The sequence below is a fragment of the Coenobita brevimanus genome, unplaced genomic scaffold, assembly GCF_032717465.1.
Source record: "Coenobita brevimanus isolate Jiangsu-jjx unplaced genomic scaffold, ASM3271746v2 jjx.HiC_scaffold_475, whole genome shotgun sequence".
NCBI classification, from domain to species: Eukaryota; Metazoa; Arthropoda; class Malacostraca; order Decapoda; family Coenobitidae; genus Coenobita; species Coenobita brevimanus.
This window is the reverse complement of record NW_027644874.1, coordinates 74775-93165: the sequence shown is the minus strand read 5'-3', so window position 1 is coordinate 93165 and position 18391 is coordinate 74775. Positions and strand designations below refer to the sequence as shown.

Here is an 18391-nt window from a genome sequence, read left to right as displayed (position 1 = left end):
CCGCCTTAGCCCCTCTTTATTTTTGAAGAATTTATTACATCGGTCACATCTATGGAGCCTCTCATCGTTATGTCTTTTTTTGTGCCGCCTTAGCCCCTCTTTATTTTTGAAGAATTTATCACCGGTCACATCTATGGAGCCTCTCATCGTCATGTCTTTTTTTGTGCCGCCTTAGCCCCTCTTTATTTTTGAAGAATTTATCACATCGGTCACATCTATTGGACCTCTCATCACAATGTGTGATTGTATCAACTGAATGGGCGTTGTTCTTATGAATATCTAATGAGGATTTGGTGATGAAGAAAAGATCACATTGATCGCAGATATGGAGATCTTCAACCAGTTTTCTTTTATCACTTTCATAGGTTTTACACCAAGCCCTATATAGTGCAGTGTATATAATTAGCACTTTACATTTGTGTTCTTTCTTCTCTTTCAGATGGTGCCGAATGCGACAGAACATCCGACAGATAGAGGAACACATTGGAGACGGACACGAAACGCTATGACCAAATAAATGAAGCAGATCCGATTGCTTATGCTCTCTCTTTTTATATAATACATATTGTGACACTTTATCAGCGGCTTCTTCACATTCCTTTATATAAATACTGTTATTTTTATCCTGAGAGGGAGACTCCTCTTCGATTTCTTGCAAAGGATTATAATATGATACCATTATCTGATTATCACTTCTAGTTTCCATTTTTATTAGATCTATTGAAAAAAAAAAATAGTTATTAGAAAAATTCCAAATGATTATTAACCTCGGAGTTATAACTCTTTAGCGGGCAGCCAACTGACAACCAGATAGGTCGCCCCAGTGTTATATACGACCATCTGGTCATACGACTTTGTCATAAGTGTTGGATTGTTTTTTGTTTTACAATAATATTTCAACCAAAACACCTCTTTCATTTGAACCTTAACTCCTCGGACTAGAGTGGTGGTGGACGGTGCCGCCGCTAGAAAGAGTTTTTGAGTAATATTGGCTGCCACATTACAGTCTCTATCCAGAAAGGCTCCACCGATTGGACAAAAACTAGTAATTGTTGTTGTTGCTGGTGCTGGGATGGAGCTGGAAGTTTGGAGAATGTTTCTGTGCTGGGGGACTTTGTCGTTGTAGTAGGTAATATCACTCTTGGCAGAGCAACGACGTAGACCCCGAAGGTACACCACCTCCTTCTTCTTCCCCTCATCATCTTTCTTATTAAACCCTACGATATTCAGAGGTCCCTTGCATCTGTGGCAGACTTTCGACGTGTTCCATTCGTCGACGAGAGTGAAATTTGTCGGACCGGCTCTCTCTCTCATCACTCTGACAAATTTAGTGTTAGGAGAGGCAAAATGTTCCCCCCTCCCGGTACAGGAAAACTTGGCTGATCCGTACGCTACGTGGAATGGTTTCTTAGTGTCTCCCGGATCGACTCCGATGATCCTCTTCCCGTTCAAAGAAGATGATGACGACGACGGGGTGGGAATCGATGGCGCCGCCGTGGCAGCAGTCCCGTCGTTTCTCTTTTTTTTTTCTTGGAAGAAAAAGTATTATCGACGTCGTCGGGTTGGACCACCCTGTAATACCTAACTGAACAAGCCACTCCATCGGTTGACACGCAGCGGTCGAACGTCCACTTCTTACCTCCCATGCGAGCTAATAGTTTTGTGTCGAAGACAAAGTCCCATCCTTCTTGTTCCTTGGGTTCCAGGTTGATGCCCAGGTCGTGACATATACCCTTCACTCCGACCGTATCGAAATCTAAGTAATGTACCTTAATCGTGTTGGAGGGAGCCAGTGGAATATTTCTAAGTTTCGTCGACTCAGAGTACTCCCGTCTGAGAAAATAGTAGTAGCGGAGATACTCCACCGGTAATAACCTAAATGTCGGTTGTTGTTGTGGCAGGTGTTGTCTGTGTTGCTCGACGAACTCCGAGTGTCAGTCTTTCAATTCGTTTAACTGGTCCACGGAGTACGTTCTTCCGACGTACTTCCACCCGTTGATGAGAGTCTGAAGTGCATAGACGATGGGCGCTGTTACTGCAGTCTCGATCTTGGATAGGTAGAAGCGAATGGAACGTCGCTGACGAGATACGAAATTCAACTCCAAATTATTAAGGAAACACGTCTTGTAGGTCTTGGCGCAGTAGTTTATTAAATTGTAGTCCGAGTGGTATCGAAGAGCAAAAGGATAGGAGATACTTTCGAACCGTTTACTCCACGTCCCATCCATCGCCAAGCTGGATTTCGTTCTCTTCCTCGCTTCGCACCCTTGGGTGAAGAGTTGTACAAACACATTCATCTTGGTAAAGTCTGGCCATTCGACCAGACCATCAAGTTCTCTTTGGAGTAGATCTTCTATCATCGCACTGCACAGCTGAGAAGCCTTGACGGCCAACCGAGAGATGGCCAGACATCTCTTTTTGAAGAGAGGAATGACATTCTCCGAGTCCAACAGTATTTTGCCCAGGGAACATTTAATATTCTTATAGTATCGTTTGGTCTTGGAGGACCTCATGGTCTAGCCTGGCTGATAATGGCCTTGCTTATTGAGAAGGGAAGGAATGTGGTATCTACTACGTTTAAAAGGCATTTGTAATCCAAAAAAAAAAAGTCGCCCGCTAAAGTGTTGAAAGGCATTTATGATCCCCCCAAAAAGTCTACTGTATAGTAGTGATCTACAGTAAGATGTAAAATATAAAATATTCAAAAACCAACTTTATTGATAATAACCTAATATAGCCACTTGCCAGCTAAAGGATGCGAAATATAAAATATTCAAAAACCAACTTTATTGATAACAATCCGATATAGCCACTTGCCCGCTAAAGAGTTGAAAGGCATTTATGATTCCCAAAAAGGTCTACTGTCTAATTGTCTATAGTAAGATGTAAAATAAAAAATATTCAAAAACCAACTTTATTGATAATAACCTGATATAGCCACTTGCCCGCTAAAGGGTTAAATTACATTCATTCTTTTCCTTTACAAGCAAAGGGTCTCTTGAAAAAAATTCAGTACACACTTCTTCTAGAGGTTCCTCTTTCATATAGCCCTTCTCTTCTTCTAGAAGTTCTTCTTTTCTAATAACTCCGGTAGAATCCCAAAGTCGTCTCTTCTTTCCCTTCCATTTCTAGTAATGAAAAAAAATTATTAGAGGACTCCTTTTTGCCAGATTCGACTCACTAATCACCTTTACCTAAAAATAAAACATTTTTGTATCTCTACCTAGTGGGTATGTAGTCGAAGCCTTGACGGCCGGCCAGACATCTGAGAGGACTGACTGTATTTAGTTTCTAGATTTTTTACTCTTAGGTGGCATTTCAAAGCTGACTTCCTCTTATATTTTCTTTCACACTGATCACAGGTAAAGGGTCTCTTGTTGCTGTGTGACGGAAAATGGCTTGAAAGAGCCGTCTGGGTTCGAAAACTGTAATTGCATTGAAAACACATAAATGGTTTTTCTTTTGTGTGTGATTTATCAAATGTACTTTCTGATGAAATGTTTTGTCACAGATTTAACAGGCAAATTGTTTTTTTTTTTTTTTTTCATCGGTGTGTGTTTTTTAGATGCCGCCTTAGCCCCTCTTTATTTTTGAAGAATTTATTACATCGGTCACATCTATGGAGCCTCTCATCGTTATGTCTTTTTTTGTGCCGCCTTAGCCCCTCTTTATTTTTGAAGAATTTATCACATCGGTCACATCTATGGAGCCTCTCATCGTCATGTCTTTTTTTGTGCCGCCTTAGCCCCTCTTTATTTTTGAAGAATTTATCACATCGGTCACATCTATTGGACCTCTCATCACAATGTGTGATTGTATCAACTGAATGGGCGTTGTTCTTATGAATATCTAATGAGGATTTGGTGATGAAGAAAAGATCACATTGATCGCAGATATGGAGATCTTCAACCAATTTTCTTTTATCACTTTCATAGGTTTTACACCAAGCCCTATATAGTGCGGTGTATATAATTAGCACTTTACATTTGTGTTCTTTCTTCTCTTTCAGATGGTGCCGAATGCGACAGAACATCCGACAGATAGAGGAACACATTGGAGACGGACACGAAACGCTATGACCAAATAAATGAAGCAGATCCGATAGCTTATGCTCTCTCTTTTGATATAATACATATTGTGACACTTTATCAGCGGCTTCTTCACATTCCTTTATATAAATACTGTTATTTTTATCCTGAGAGGGAGACTCCTCTTCGATTTCTTGCAAAGGATTATAATATGATACCAGTATCTGATTATCACTTCAAGTTTCCATTTTTATTAGATCTATTGAAAAAAAAATAGTTATTAGAAAAATTCCAGATGATTATTAACCTCGGAGTTATAACTCTTTAGCGGGCAGCCAACTGCCAACCAGATAGGTCGCCCCAGTGTTATATACGACCATCTGGTCATACGACTTTGTCATAAGTGTTGGATTGTTTTTTGTTTTACAATAATATTTCAACCAAAACACCTCTTTCATTTGAACCTTAACTCCTCGGACTAGAGTGGTGGTGGACGGTGCCGCCGCTAGAAAGAGTTTTTGAGTAGTATTGGCTGCCACATTACAGTCTCTATGCAGAAAGGCTCCACCGATTGGACAAAAACTAGTAATTGTTGTTGTTGCTGGTGCTGGGATGGAGCTGGAGGTTTGGAGAATGTTTCTGTGCTGGGGGACTTTGTCGTTGTAGTAGGTAATATCACTCTTGGCAGAGCAACGACGTAGACCCCGAAGGTACACCACCTCCTTCTTCTTCCCCTCATCATCTTTCTTATTAAACCCTACGATATTCAGAGGTCCCTTGCATCTGTGGCAGACTTTCGACGTGTTCCATTCGTCGACGAGAGTGAAATTTGTCGGACCGGCTCTCTCTCTCTCATCACTCTGACAAATTTAGTGTTAGGAGAGGCAAAATGTTCCCCCCTCCCGGTACAGGAAAACTTGGCTGAACCGTACGCTACGTGGAATGGTTTCTTAGTGTCTCCCGGATCGACTCCGATGATCCTCTTCCCGTCCAAAGATGACGACGGGGTGGGAATCGATGGCGCCGCAGTCCCGTCGTTTCTCTTTTTCTTCTTCTTGGAAGAAAAAGTATTATCGACGTCGTGGTATCTGTAATACCTAACTGAACAAGCCACTCCGTCGGTTGACACGCAGCGGTCGAACGTCCACTTCTTACCTCCCATGCGAGCTAATAGTTTCGTGTCGAAGACGAAGTCCCATCCTTCTTGTTCCTTGGGTTCCAGGTTGATGCCCAGGTCGTGACATATACCCTTCACTCCGACCGTATCGAAATCTAAGTAATGTACCTTAATCGTGTTGGAGGGAGCCAGTGGAATATTTCTAAGTTTCGTCGACTCAGAGTACTCCCGTCTGAGAAAATAGTAGTAGCGGAGATACTCCACCGGTAATAACCTTAATGTCGGTTGTTGTTGTGGCAGGTGTTGTCTGTGTTGCTCGACGAACTCCGAGTGTCGGTCTTTCAATTCGTTTAACTGGTCCACGGAGTACGTTCTTCCGACGTACTTCCACCCGTTGATGAGAGTCTGAAGTGCATAGACGATGGGCGCTGTTACTGCAGTCTCGATCTTGGATAGGTAGAAGCGAATGGAACGTCGCTGACGGGATACGAAATTCAACTCCAAATTATTAAGGAAACACGTCTTGTAGGTCTTGGCGCAGTAGTTTATTATATTGTAGTCCGAGTGGTATCGAAGAGCAGAAGGATAGGAGATACTTTCGAACCGTTTACTCCACGTCCCATCCATCGCCAAGCTGGGTTTCGTTCTCTTCCTCGCTTCGCACCCTTGGGTGAAGAGCTGTACAAACACATTCATCTTGGTAAAGTTGGCCATCTGACCAGACCATCAAGTTCTCTTTGGAGTAGATCTTCTATCATCGCACTGCACAGCTGAGAAGCCTTGACGGCCAACCGAGAGATGGCCAGACATCTCTTTTTGAAGAGAGGAATGACATTCTCCGAGTCCAACAGTATTTTGCCCAGGGAACATTTAATATTCTTATAGTATCGTTTGGTCTTGGAGGACCTCATGGTCTAGCCTGGCTGATAATGGCCTTGCTTATTGAGAAGGGAAGGAATGTGGTATCTACTACGTTTAAAAGGCATTTGTAATAAAAAAAAAAAAAAGTCGCCCGTTAAAGTGTTGAAAGGCATTTATGATCCCAAAAAAGTCTACTGTATAGTAGTGATCTACAGTAAGATGTAAAATATAAAATATTCAAAAATCAACTTTATTGATAATAACCTAATATAGCCACTTGCCAGCTAAAGGATGCGAAATATAAAATATTCAAAAACCATCTTTATTGATAACAATCCGATATAGCCACTTGCCCGCTAAAGAGTTGAAAGGCATTTATGATTCCCAAAAAAGTCTACTCTCTAATTGTCTATAGTAAGATGTAAAATAAAAAATATTCAAAAACCAACTTTATTGATAATAACCTATAGCCACTTTTCCTTTACAAGCAAAGGGTCTCTTGAAAAAAATTCAGTACACACTTCTTCTAGAGGTTCCTCTTTCATATAGCCCTTCTCTTCTTCTAGAAGTTCTTCTTTTCTAATAACTCCGGTAGAATCCCAAAGTCGTCTCTTCTTTCGCTTCCATTTCTAGTAATGAAAAAAAATTATTAGAGGACTCCTTTTTGCCAGATTCGACTCACTAATCACCTTTACCTAAAAATAAAACATTTTTGTATCTCTACCTAGTGGGTATGTAGTCGAAGCCTTGACGGCCGGCCAGACATCTGAGAGGACTGACTGTATTTAGTTTCTAGATTTTTTAACTCTTAGGTGGCATTTCAAAGCTGACTTCCTCTTATATTTTCTTTCACACTGATCACAGGTAAAGGGTCTCTTGTTGCTGTGTGACGGATAATGGCTTGAAAGAGCCGTCTGGGTTCGAAAACTGTAATTGCATTGAAAACACATAAATGGTTTTTCTTTTGTGTGTGATTTATCAAATGTACTTTCTGGTGAAATGTTTTGTCACAGATTTAACAGGCAAATTGTTTTTTTTTTTTTTTCATCGGTGTGTGTTTTTTAGATGCCGCCTTAGCCCCTCTTTATTTTTGAAGAATTTATTACATCGGTCACATCTATGGAGCCTCTCATCGTTATGTCTTTTTTTGTGCCGCCTTAAGCCCTCTTTATTTTTGAAGAATTTATCACATCGGTCACATCTATGGAGCCTCTCATCGTCATGTCTTTTTTTGTGCCGCCTTAGCCCCTCTTTATTTTTGAAGAATTTATCACATCGGTCACATCTATTGGACCTCTCATCACAATGTGTGATTGTATCAACTGAATGGGCGTTGTTCTTATGAATATCTAATGAGGATTTGGTGATGAAGAAAAGATCACATTGATCGCAGATATGGAGATCTTCAACCAATTTTCTTTTATCACTTTCATAGGTTTTACACCAAGCCCTATATAGTGTGGTGTATATAATTAGCACTTTACATTTGTATTCTTTCTTCTCTTTCAGATGGTGCCGAATGCGACAGAACATCCGACAGATAGAGGAACACATTGGAGACGGACACGAAACGCTATGACCAAATAAATGAAGCAGATCCGATAGCTTATTCTCTCTCTTTTGATATAATACATATTGTGACACTTTATCAGCGGCTTCTTCACATTCCTTTATATAAATACTGTTATTTTTATCCTGAGAGGGAGACTCCTCTTCGATTTCTTGCAAAGGATTATATGATACCAGTATCTGATTATCACTTCTAGTTTCCATTTTTATTAGATCTATTGAAAAAAAAAATAGATATTAGAAAAATTCCAAATGATTATTAACCTCGGAGTTATAACTCTTTAGCGGGCAGCCAACTGCCAACCAGATAGGTCGCCCCAGTGTTATATACGACCATCTGGTCATACGACTTTGTCATAAGTGTTGGATTGTTTTTTGTTTTACAATAATATTTCAACCAAAACACCTCTTTCATTTGAACCTTAACTCCTCGGACTAGAGTGGTAGTGGACGGTGCCGCCGCTAGAAAAAGTTTTTGAGCAATATTGGCTGCCACATTACAGTCTCTATCCAGAAAGGCTCCACCAATGGGACAAAAAGTAGTTCTTGATATTTTAACTGCTGGTGCTGATGGAAGTTTGAAGAATGTTTCTGTGCTGGGGAAGATGTAAAATATAAAATATTCAAAAAAAAACTTTACTGATAATAACCTGATATAGCCACTTGCCCGCTAAAGGGTTGGTTTCTGTGTGAATATTTTTTTTGCAGTGTTTATAGATAAATGGTTTTTACCCTCTATGAGTGTGCATATGATATTTTAGGGCCCGATTTATAAGAGAAATTCTTCTGACAGTATTTACAGACAAATGGTTATGAATGCGTTTATGAGCTTCTATATGTCCTTTCTGCCTGAATGTTTTACCACAGTATCCACAGGTAAACGGTTTTCCCCTCGTATGGAACTTATAACATTTAAATAAATTTTTATCTAAGTGAGTATTCTTATGAATCTCCAACAAAGGTTTTTCAATAAAGGAAATACCGCGTTCATAATAATTATAAAATTTTTTTGTACTGAGATCCAGGGGTTCCTCTTGAATATTACTCCCACTGATCTCTTTCAGTAAACCTTCCATATCTATTAATTTCAGAAATAAAGAAAAGATAGTTATTAAAAATAATTATTAAAATTTCTTCAGAGTAGTTTTTTTTACTATAAATTGTAAATTTCCAGTAATATTATTTTTTTTCTTTGATAAATTGTTTTACTAAAACTTCCAAGAGGAATTAAAAGTAAAAAGCGTTTTTTATTCACTTTTTAATAATATTGGTTACATTTACATGACCTCTTCTACTATACCAGGCTCTAAAACTGTTAAAAAATTTAAGATGTTTCGGGTTTCACTCATATGAATGTCTTTGTAAGCTGTTAGGTTCATTTTTGCTGTAAAACCTTCTCATAATATTTACAGGCTAACAACTCTTCTTTGGTTTCTGTGTGAACGTTTTTTTGCAGTATTTACAGACAAATGGTTTTTCCTCCGTATGATCTTCTATGTCTCTTTTCCGCCTGAATGTTTTACTACAGTATCCATAGGTAAACGATTTTTCCCCCCTTATGGATGAGCTTATATTCTTCCATATGTTCTTTCTACCTGAATGTTCCTAGAGTATCCACAGTTAAACAACTTCTCTCATGTATGAATGCGTTTGTGAGTCCTTAGGTTTGATTTATCTGAGAAAGTCTTTTGACAGTATTCACAGACAAACGGTTTTTCCCCCGTATGAATGCGTTTATGGATTTTCATATATCCTTTCTGCCTGAATGTTTTACTACAGTATCCACAGGTAAATGGTTTTTCCCCTGTATGAGTGCGTATATGACGTTTTAGGCTCGATTTATCGGAGAAAGTCTTCTGACAGTATTTACAGATAAATGGTTTTTCCCCCGTATGAATACGTTTATGAATTTCTATATGTCCTTTCCGTCTGAATGTTTTACTACAGTATTCACAGGTAAATGGTTTTCCCCCCGTATGGGTGCGCTTATGATCTTCCATGTCTCTTTTCCGCCTGAATGTTTTACTACAGTATCCACAAGTAAACGGGTTTTCCCCCGTATGGATGAGCTTATGTTCTTCCATATGTCCTTTCTGTCAATGTTTTACTACAGTATTCACAGGTAAATGGTTTTTCTCCTGTATGAGTGCGTGTGTGTCTTATTAGGGTTGATTTATTCGAGAAAGTCTTCTCACCTAGGTCCACAGAATTAGTAAAAACCTTCGAGCATTCCGGTAAGTTTTCACTCTTTTCCATTTTTAGCTTATAACATTTAAATATTTTTTATCGAAATGAGTATTCTTCAACAAAGATTTTTCATCATAAGTATAATTTTTTTTTGTACTGAGATCCAAAGGTTCCTCTTGGATATTACTCCCATTGGCCTGTTCCAGAGAACCTTCCATGTCTATTAATTTCAAAAAAGAAAAAAAAAGTTATAAATAGTTACTAAAATAGCAGTATAAGAATGTTGTTAAATAAAATTGATTTTTTAAATATTATTTATTTTAGTATGAGGACGAAGAAGGAGAAAAATGAACCTCCACCGTTGTTCGGCCACTTGTCCGATCGGTAGAGCTTTTAGACTGAGACTGCAGGCAACATTCTCATACCATTCATATATTCTTTCTCATATAAATGAATACGTATATGATTCCTTAGGGTTGATATTTCCTCCTCATACACTATTTACAGCCAAAAAAAATTTTCCCAGCAAATGTTTCCCCTCCTTCCCCTTATTATAATTTTCCATATTTACCCTTTGAATATGTATGTGTTATCTGAGAAAATCTTCTGATAGTATTCACAGACAAACCCCTCATATGAATGCATTTATGAACTTTCTGCCTGAATTCTTTATTCACAGGTGAATGGTTTTTCTCCTGTATGAGTGTGTTTATAAATTTCCAAGTTTTCTTTCTACCTGAATGCTTTCCTAGAGTATCCATAGTTAAACAACTTCTCTCGATGCGTTCATGAGTCCTTATCTGAGAGTCTTTTAACAGTATTCAGACAAACGGTTTTCCCCTCGTATGAATGCGTTTATGGATTTCTATTCGTGCTTTCTGTCTGAATGTTTTTACTCTCCTGTATAAGTACATGTGTGTCTTATTAGGTTCGATTTTAATGAGAAACTCTTCGCACAGTATTCACAAACAAACGGCCTTTTCCCCGTATGAGTACGTTCATGAGATTCCATGTGTCCTTTCTGCCTGAATGTTTTACTACAGTTTCGACAGGTAAACGGTTTTTCTCCTGTATGAATACGTTTATGTTTTTTCATTGTTTCTTTCGTGTTGAATTTTTTACTACAGTATTCACAGGTAAACGGTTTTTCTCCTGTATGAATGCGTTTATGTTTTTCCATTGTTTCTTTCGTGTTGAATCTTTTACTACAATATTCACAGGTAAACGGTTTTTCTCCTGTATGAGTACGTATGTGAGTTTTTAGGTTGCATTTTTTCGAAAAAGTCTTCTCACAATATTTACAAGAAAAGGGTTTTTCCCCTGTATGAATGCGTTTATGTACTGTTAGGTTCGATTTTAATGAGAAATCCTTCTTACAGTATTCACAGATAAACGGTTTTTCCCCTGTATGAGTCCGTATATGAATTCTTAGGATCGATTTATATGAGAAAGTCTTCTCACAGTATTCACAAGTATGTATCATCTCATGTTTTTTTAAAATAGCTTTTCTTTTGAAGCACCCATCACTTTCGTCGCATTTATACGGCTTCTCTTGAGAATGGGTGGCCATAATAAGGTTCACAGAATTAGTAGAAACCTCTGGACATTCTGGTAATTTTTCACTCTTTTCCAATTTCAACTTATAAAACTTAAATATATTTTTACCCAAATAAGTATTCTTATGCGTTTCTCTATATTCCTTATTATTATAGTTTTCTTGTGTAGTAAGATCTAGGGGTTCCTCTTGGATGTTACTCCCACCGGTCCGTTCCAGAGAATCTTCCATATCTATTAATTTTAGGAACAAATAAAAAATAGTTATTACAAAATATTATTAACCCTTTAGCGGGCAGCCAACTGCCAACCAGATAGGTCAGCAAGGGCCTTTTCGCCTCAGTGTTATATACGACCATATGGTCATACGACTACACCTTTGTCATAAATATAGTTAGTGTTGGATTGTTTTTTGTTTTACAATAATATTTCAACCAAAACACCTCTTTCATTTGAACCTTAACTCCTCGGACTAGAGTGGTGCCGTTAGAAAGAGTTTTTGAGCAATATTGGCTGCCGCATTACAGTTTCTATCCAAAAAGGCTCCACCGATTGGACAAAAAGTAGTAGTTGTTACTTTAACTGCTGGTGCTGATGGAATAGAATTGGAAGTTTGGAGAATGTTTCTGTGCTGAGGGACTTTGTCGTTATAGGTAATATCACTCTTGGCAGAGCAACGACGTAGACCCCGAAGGTACACCTCCTTCTTTATTGATAACAATCCGATATAGCCACTTGCCCGCTAAAAGGTTGAAAGGCATTTATGATTCCCAAAAAAGTCTACTGTCTAATTGTCTATAGTAAGATGTAAAATAAAAAATATTCAAAAACCAACTTTATTGATAATAACCTGATATAGCCACTTGCCCGCTAAAGGGTTAAGGAATTAGGTTGGAATAAAAGAAGTGTTTTGGTTGAATTTTATTATAAAAAAAAGAAAAAAACACCAGTAGGCTATACAAGTAAAAAAGAGATGCGACCAAATGGTCATATGTAACTGAGATGAAAAATATTTTCAACCTGGTTGAAGGTTGATTACCAACTACAAGGTTAAGAAATATCACCTAAAAACGGAAAATATTTTTTTATTTAGCCTGGAGTTTGAAAACCATTTTCTTACAACTAGAAAGAAAAATTCTAATAGGAGATTCCTATCATATTTAAAAATTCCATCCACGCCCACCAATTTGATTCAATCATCATAGCAGTAATATGACTTGGAAAAGATTTACGTGCATTGATAAGTGCATCAATAAAACCTTCTCGATTTTTACTTATTGGAGATGGAAATGGTGTAATTAAACTAAGAGAATAACTTGCCAACAATCTACTAAGGCGGCCATTTCCATCACTAAAGGGATGCAACGAAACCAGTTTAACTAGAAGCCATGCGGCACACCTAAAGATACCCTCTACACCTTTTTTTTCTTCAATGTTTTTCTTCATGTTCATAATAAAACTATTATACTGGTCCAGACAAGTCCAAATCTCTGTTTCCCATTCTTCTTGACTTCCCTTTCTTGGGTATTTATGAATTTCACCCTTATATTCGGCTACTCTATCAAAAGTACTAAACATTCCCGGGGGGGGCATAATTTTCTCATCAATTACTCCAGTCATTAGAATTTTATGAATATCAATAATGTATTTTCTAATTTCTAAAAATCCCAAATTTGATGGATTTCGTTGTTTTTCTTTCTCATCCATTTCCATTAGTTTTAACCATGCTTTGTATAATTCTTAGTTTCCAGCTCACCAGGGGTCTTATAGAATTTCTTATTCCCAGTGGAAAGGGCTCCTTCAAAACTATCAATTATCTTTTGTGTGGTTTTATAATCTTGGATTGCAATTCTTTCATTAATAATTATATTATGAATGAATTTTTCTACCATTTTTTTCTTAGCTTTTTTTACTTTCACTTTATCTACTAATTTCTCATTAGTTTTCCATAATTTCTGAAATTTTATGATATCTTCAATCATATCATCAAAATTTGGACTTATTTTTTTTCCTTCTGGTAAATCATACTCTAGTAAATTATAGCAAGCAAAGATATTCTCCATTATCCTCTTAGTGGCTGTATAAAAATGTTGTCATCTTAAGGAATAAAAAGTTAATTAAACTCTTTATTTTTTTTAACTATTCTTCCAAGAAAAAGAAAGTTTAAAACTCAAATATCTATTTAACTATTTTTTTTTTTTTAATACTATTCCGCGGCGGCGCGGCCGCCCTCCCCCCGCCCCTCGCCCCTCTCCGCCTCCCCTCCACATAGTAGTTAATAAAAAATAGTTCATATTTTTTCTCTCTTTTGAGTTTTAAGCTTTTTTTTTCTGGACATTTATTGTTTTTTTTTTTGTCTTTCAATGACTTGAAACACATTTCTATAGCACTACTAGGAAATGGGTTAGAGGACTGGAATGGCAGCATATACCTAACTTCTTCAATTACTTTTTCATTTAAATTTAATGAAAATGAAGTATCAGTTACATCAAACTTATTCTTTAAATAATCTATTGTAGAATAAATATTATATTCTTGTTCCATATAATTACACATGCAATTATATATGTATTTTAAGTGAAGAATAATATCTCGACTAATAATCATATTTTTAAAATCTTTATCATTTCTTTCAGAAGAGACTGTTTGTACATAAAGATCAGATAATGAAAATTCTTCCCAAAAGATAGAGTTTTTTTATAGAAAATATTAATACCATTGAGAGATTCTCGTTATAATCTTTCATATTGAGTTTACCTGCCGCATATACACTATCAACAGAATTTTTAACTCTTTCAGTTTTGATAAACTGAAGAAAATGAATTCTTCCATCTTTATGATTAATATATGGTTCAGTATCAATTTCTTCATTACAAAGAATGCGTTCTGCTCCAAATATCAAATACTCATAACCACGCCATCTATTTTCGAATGTTGTTATTTCAACTGAGATTGGGAAAAATACACAATCAGTCGTATTTTCTCCTTCTTTTGAACATATTCCGAAACTCTTTCTCTTTTTTATTAGGAATTGGAAGATTTTCTTTTTCCTCTTCTGCTTTTGGATTTTCACTTATCATTGATTCAAAAAGATTTTTTCTCATATCACCATCTCTCTTTAAAGAAATTATCCTTTTGAGATTGTTATTTAGTCTCTCTATAATATTTTCTTTATTATATTCCAAAGTATTTTCATATATAGCAAAAAGGAGATATCCTTGACTTTTATTTGAAAATTTATATTTATCTTTCAAAATATTAAAACAAGGTCCATTGTTATTATTATCTAAATCTGTGAAAGATTGTAAAAATTTATATACCCTTTTGTATCCGGTTTTCAAATAAATTATATAAAATTTAAGCTTTTATGGGAGGGGATGAAGACTATAATTCAGCAACAGCCAACATTGCCCAGAACTTTGTAAATTGACAAAAATATACTGGAGTGAATTTTTTTTTTTTTTTTATAGATAGTGTATCTATTTTTAACCCTTTAACGGGTAAGTGGCTGTATAAGAATAGTTAATAAAATTGGCTTTTGATTATTATATACTTTTTATATCAGACCTCTAAATACACACACACAACCAGGAGACGGTGCTAGACAACCAATAAGTCCTGTTCTCCCCTACTTATTATTATTATTATTTTTTTAATAGCCTATACCTCATAACTGATTGGGTTAATTTATGGCTCAGGTTGAAATAAAGTTCAGGTTGCTACAGGAAGGGGTATCTGTCGTTGCTCTGCTAAAAAAATGATCTTCACAACGACATTATTGCCCCATTTCAAACTTCAAATGAATAGTTGAAGTTTATTAGAAACAAATTCTACTATACCACTTAGACAAAGATAGTCATACTACTATATAATTATACATAAACCCCGAGATAAAGAGCAATTTTAACCCTTTAGTGGGCAAGTGGCTATATCAGGCTATTATTAATAAAGTTGGTTTTTGAATATTTTTTATTTTAAATTTTATTATAGACAATAGACTTTTTTAGGAATCATAAATGCCTTTCAACCCTTTAACGAGCAAGTGGCTATATCGGATTGTTATCAATAAAGTTGATTTTTGAATATTTTTATATTTCGCATCCTTTAGCTGGCAAGTGGCTATATTAGGTTATTATCAATAAAGTTGGTTTTTGAACATTTTATATTTTACATCTTACTGTAGATCACTACTACAAAGTAGACTTTTTTTGGGATCATAAATGCCTTTCAACCCTTTAGCGGGCGACTTTTTTATTTTTTGGATCATTTCGAGTCTACTGTCTAACCAAAAAGACTCTAGACACATTCGTAAACAAGGTTTTGGGAGATACTAAGAAACCCTTCCACGTAGCGTACGGTTCAGCCAAGTTTTCTTGCACTGGGAGGGGGGGGGGAAACATTTTGCCTCTCCTAACACTAAATTTGCCAGAGTGATGAAAGAGAGAGGAGCCGGTCCGACAAACTTCACTCTCGTCGACGAATGGAACATGTCGAAAGTCTGCCACAGATGCAAAGAATCTCTGATTATCGTAGGGTTTAAGAAAGAAGAAGGAGGTGTACCTTCGGGGTCTACGTCGTTGCTCTGCTAAGGGTGATATTACCTACCACAACGACAAAGTCCCCCAGCACAGAAACATTCTCCAAACTTCCATCAGCACCAGCAAGTAACAACTACTACTTTTTGTCCCATCGGTGGAGCCTTTCTGGATAGAGACTAATGCGGCAGCCAATATTGCTCAAAAACTCTTTCTAGCGGCGGCACCGCCCACCACCACTCTAGTCCGAGGAGTTAAGGTTCAAATGAAAGAGGTGTTTTGTAAAATAATCCAACACTAACTACTACTACCACTACTCCGTGCATTGGTGTAGTCGTATGACCATATGGTTGTATAACACTGAGGCGAAAAGGCAATTCCAACTCTTGCTGACCTATCTGGTTGGCAGTTGGCTGCCCGCTAAAGGGTTAACCCTTGCTGATCTACTTGGTTAGTTCTTCAAGAAAACTATCAGTCACATTTAACCATTGTTCCTCATCAATAGCTTGATCATTAGAGTCATCATCCAAAATAACTTCTATGTCACTTTCAGTATCTCCATCATCACTTTCAGAAATTATTTCTATATCACTTTCTTCAATATTTTCATTTTCAATCCCATCTTCTTTTTCTTCTTCCATACAAAAATCAATAGTATCTACCTTATCCATAATTTTTTGGAATTTCAATTGAGAAGTGCTTTCTAGACACAATTTCCGTTTTTTCCCTATAATAGATTTACTAGTAGTATCTGAGGATTTACCATCCATAACTGAAGAATAATATCTCATTAAATTTTTTCTTTTTTTAAAGCTCGCTTGTGATGAGAGAAAACCGGTCCAAAAACTTCACCACCGTAGGACACGCTACAAAAGCAAGGAACTTCTGAATACAGTAGAATTCGTAAAAGATGTGAGACGAAGAAGGGAGTATCTGCGAGGTCTCGGCTGTTGCTCTGCCAAGAGTGATACTGATAATGACATCATCGCCCCGCTCCCAGAATATTCCGATAATATATGGCGGTCAATTGTCCGATTGGTGGAACCTTTCTGGATAGATATTGTAATGCAACATCGCTCAGAAACAGCTTCTAGATTACACAACGACAACCAATTCGAGAAATAAAGGTTCAAATGAAAGAGATCTTTGGACTGAATCATTTTATTATGAAGAAATGGTGATGTTTCTATGGTAAATTATCAGAGTATGCATAATGCCTGATTTTAATGTTTTACCACTAATGCCTGATTTTAATGTTTTACCACAAGAGGATGGAAGGTGATTTGAAACCACATCACAGCATGATACAGATACATGACACAACTGCAATGTAATAATAACCCTTTAGCGGGCAAGTGGCTATATAAGGTTATTATCAATAAAGTTGGTTATTGAATATTTTTTATTTTACATCTTACTATAGACAATTAATATTTCGCATCCTTTAGCTGGCAAGTGGCTATATAAGGTTATTATCAATAAAGTTGGTTTTTGAATATTTTTTATTTTACATCTTACTATAGACAATTAATATTTCACAACCTTTAGCTAGCAAGTGGCTATATAAGGTTATTATCAATAAAGTTGGTTATTGAATATTTTTTATTTTACATCTTACTATAGACAATTAATATTTCACATCCTTTAGCTGGCAAGTGGCTATATTAGGTTATTATCAATAAAGTTGGTTTTACATCTTATTGTAGATCACTACTACATAGTAGACTTTTTTGGGGATTATCAACCCTTTAGCGGACGACTTTTTGGATCATAAATACCTTTTAAACCTATTGAGGAAAAAAAAAATTAGTAGTAGATAAATGAGACAGACCTTCCCTTCTCAATTGTCAGCCAGGCTAGGTTAGGCCATGAGGTCCTCCAGGACCAAACGATACTTTAAGGGTTTAATAAGAAAGGGGAAGAAGAAGGAGGTGTACCCTCGGGGTCTACGTCGTTGCTCTGCCAAAAGTGATACTACCTACTACAACGACAAAGTCCCCCAGCACAGAAACATTCTCCAAACTTCCAGCTCCATCCCAGCACCAGCAACAACAACAATTACTAGTTTTTGTCCAATCGGTGGAGCCTTTCTGGATAGAGACTGTAATGCGGCAGCCAATATTGCTCAAAAACTCTTTCTAGCGGCGGCACCGTCCACCACCACTCTAGTCCGAGGAGTTAAGGTTCAAATGAAAGAGGTGTTTTGGTTGAAATATTGTAAAATAATCCAACACTAACTACTACTACCACTACTCCGTGCATTGGTGTAGTCGTATGACCATATGGTTGTATAACACTGAGGCGAAAAGGCCCTTGTTAAAATCTTTGAAGTAAATTATTATAATAGATATTTATATTTTTAAAATAAATATAAAATAAAGTTAATGAAATGGCTTTCCCTTTTGAATCAGATTGGGCTATATTAATTTTAGTTATTGTTATATTAATAATATTGATTATAATATTAGCTACAATTAATCATAAATGTAAAGATTCTATAAAAGAAAAATCATCATCTACTAGTAATCCTTTACTGGGCA

At 36.6% G+C, this 18391-nt stretch overlaps 1 protein-coding gene and 1 pseudogene across 1 annotated transcript; both read right to left on the bottom strand.

Moving 5' to 3' along the window:
- Positions 1-9209: 9209 nt before the first annotated feature.
- LOC145390305 (uncharacterized) lies at positions 9210-9831 on the bottom strand (annotated as a pseudogene).
- Positions 9832-10654: 823 nt separating this feature from the next.
- On the bottom strand, positions 10655-11245 carry LOC145390304 (uncharacterized). The gene has a single exon (XM_080265277.1). It carries the CDS (start codon positions 11243-11245, stop codon positions 10655-10657), a length of 591 nt encoding a protein of 196 aa, XP_080121403.1.
- Positions 11246-18391: the final 7146 nt, after the last annotated feature.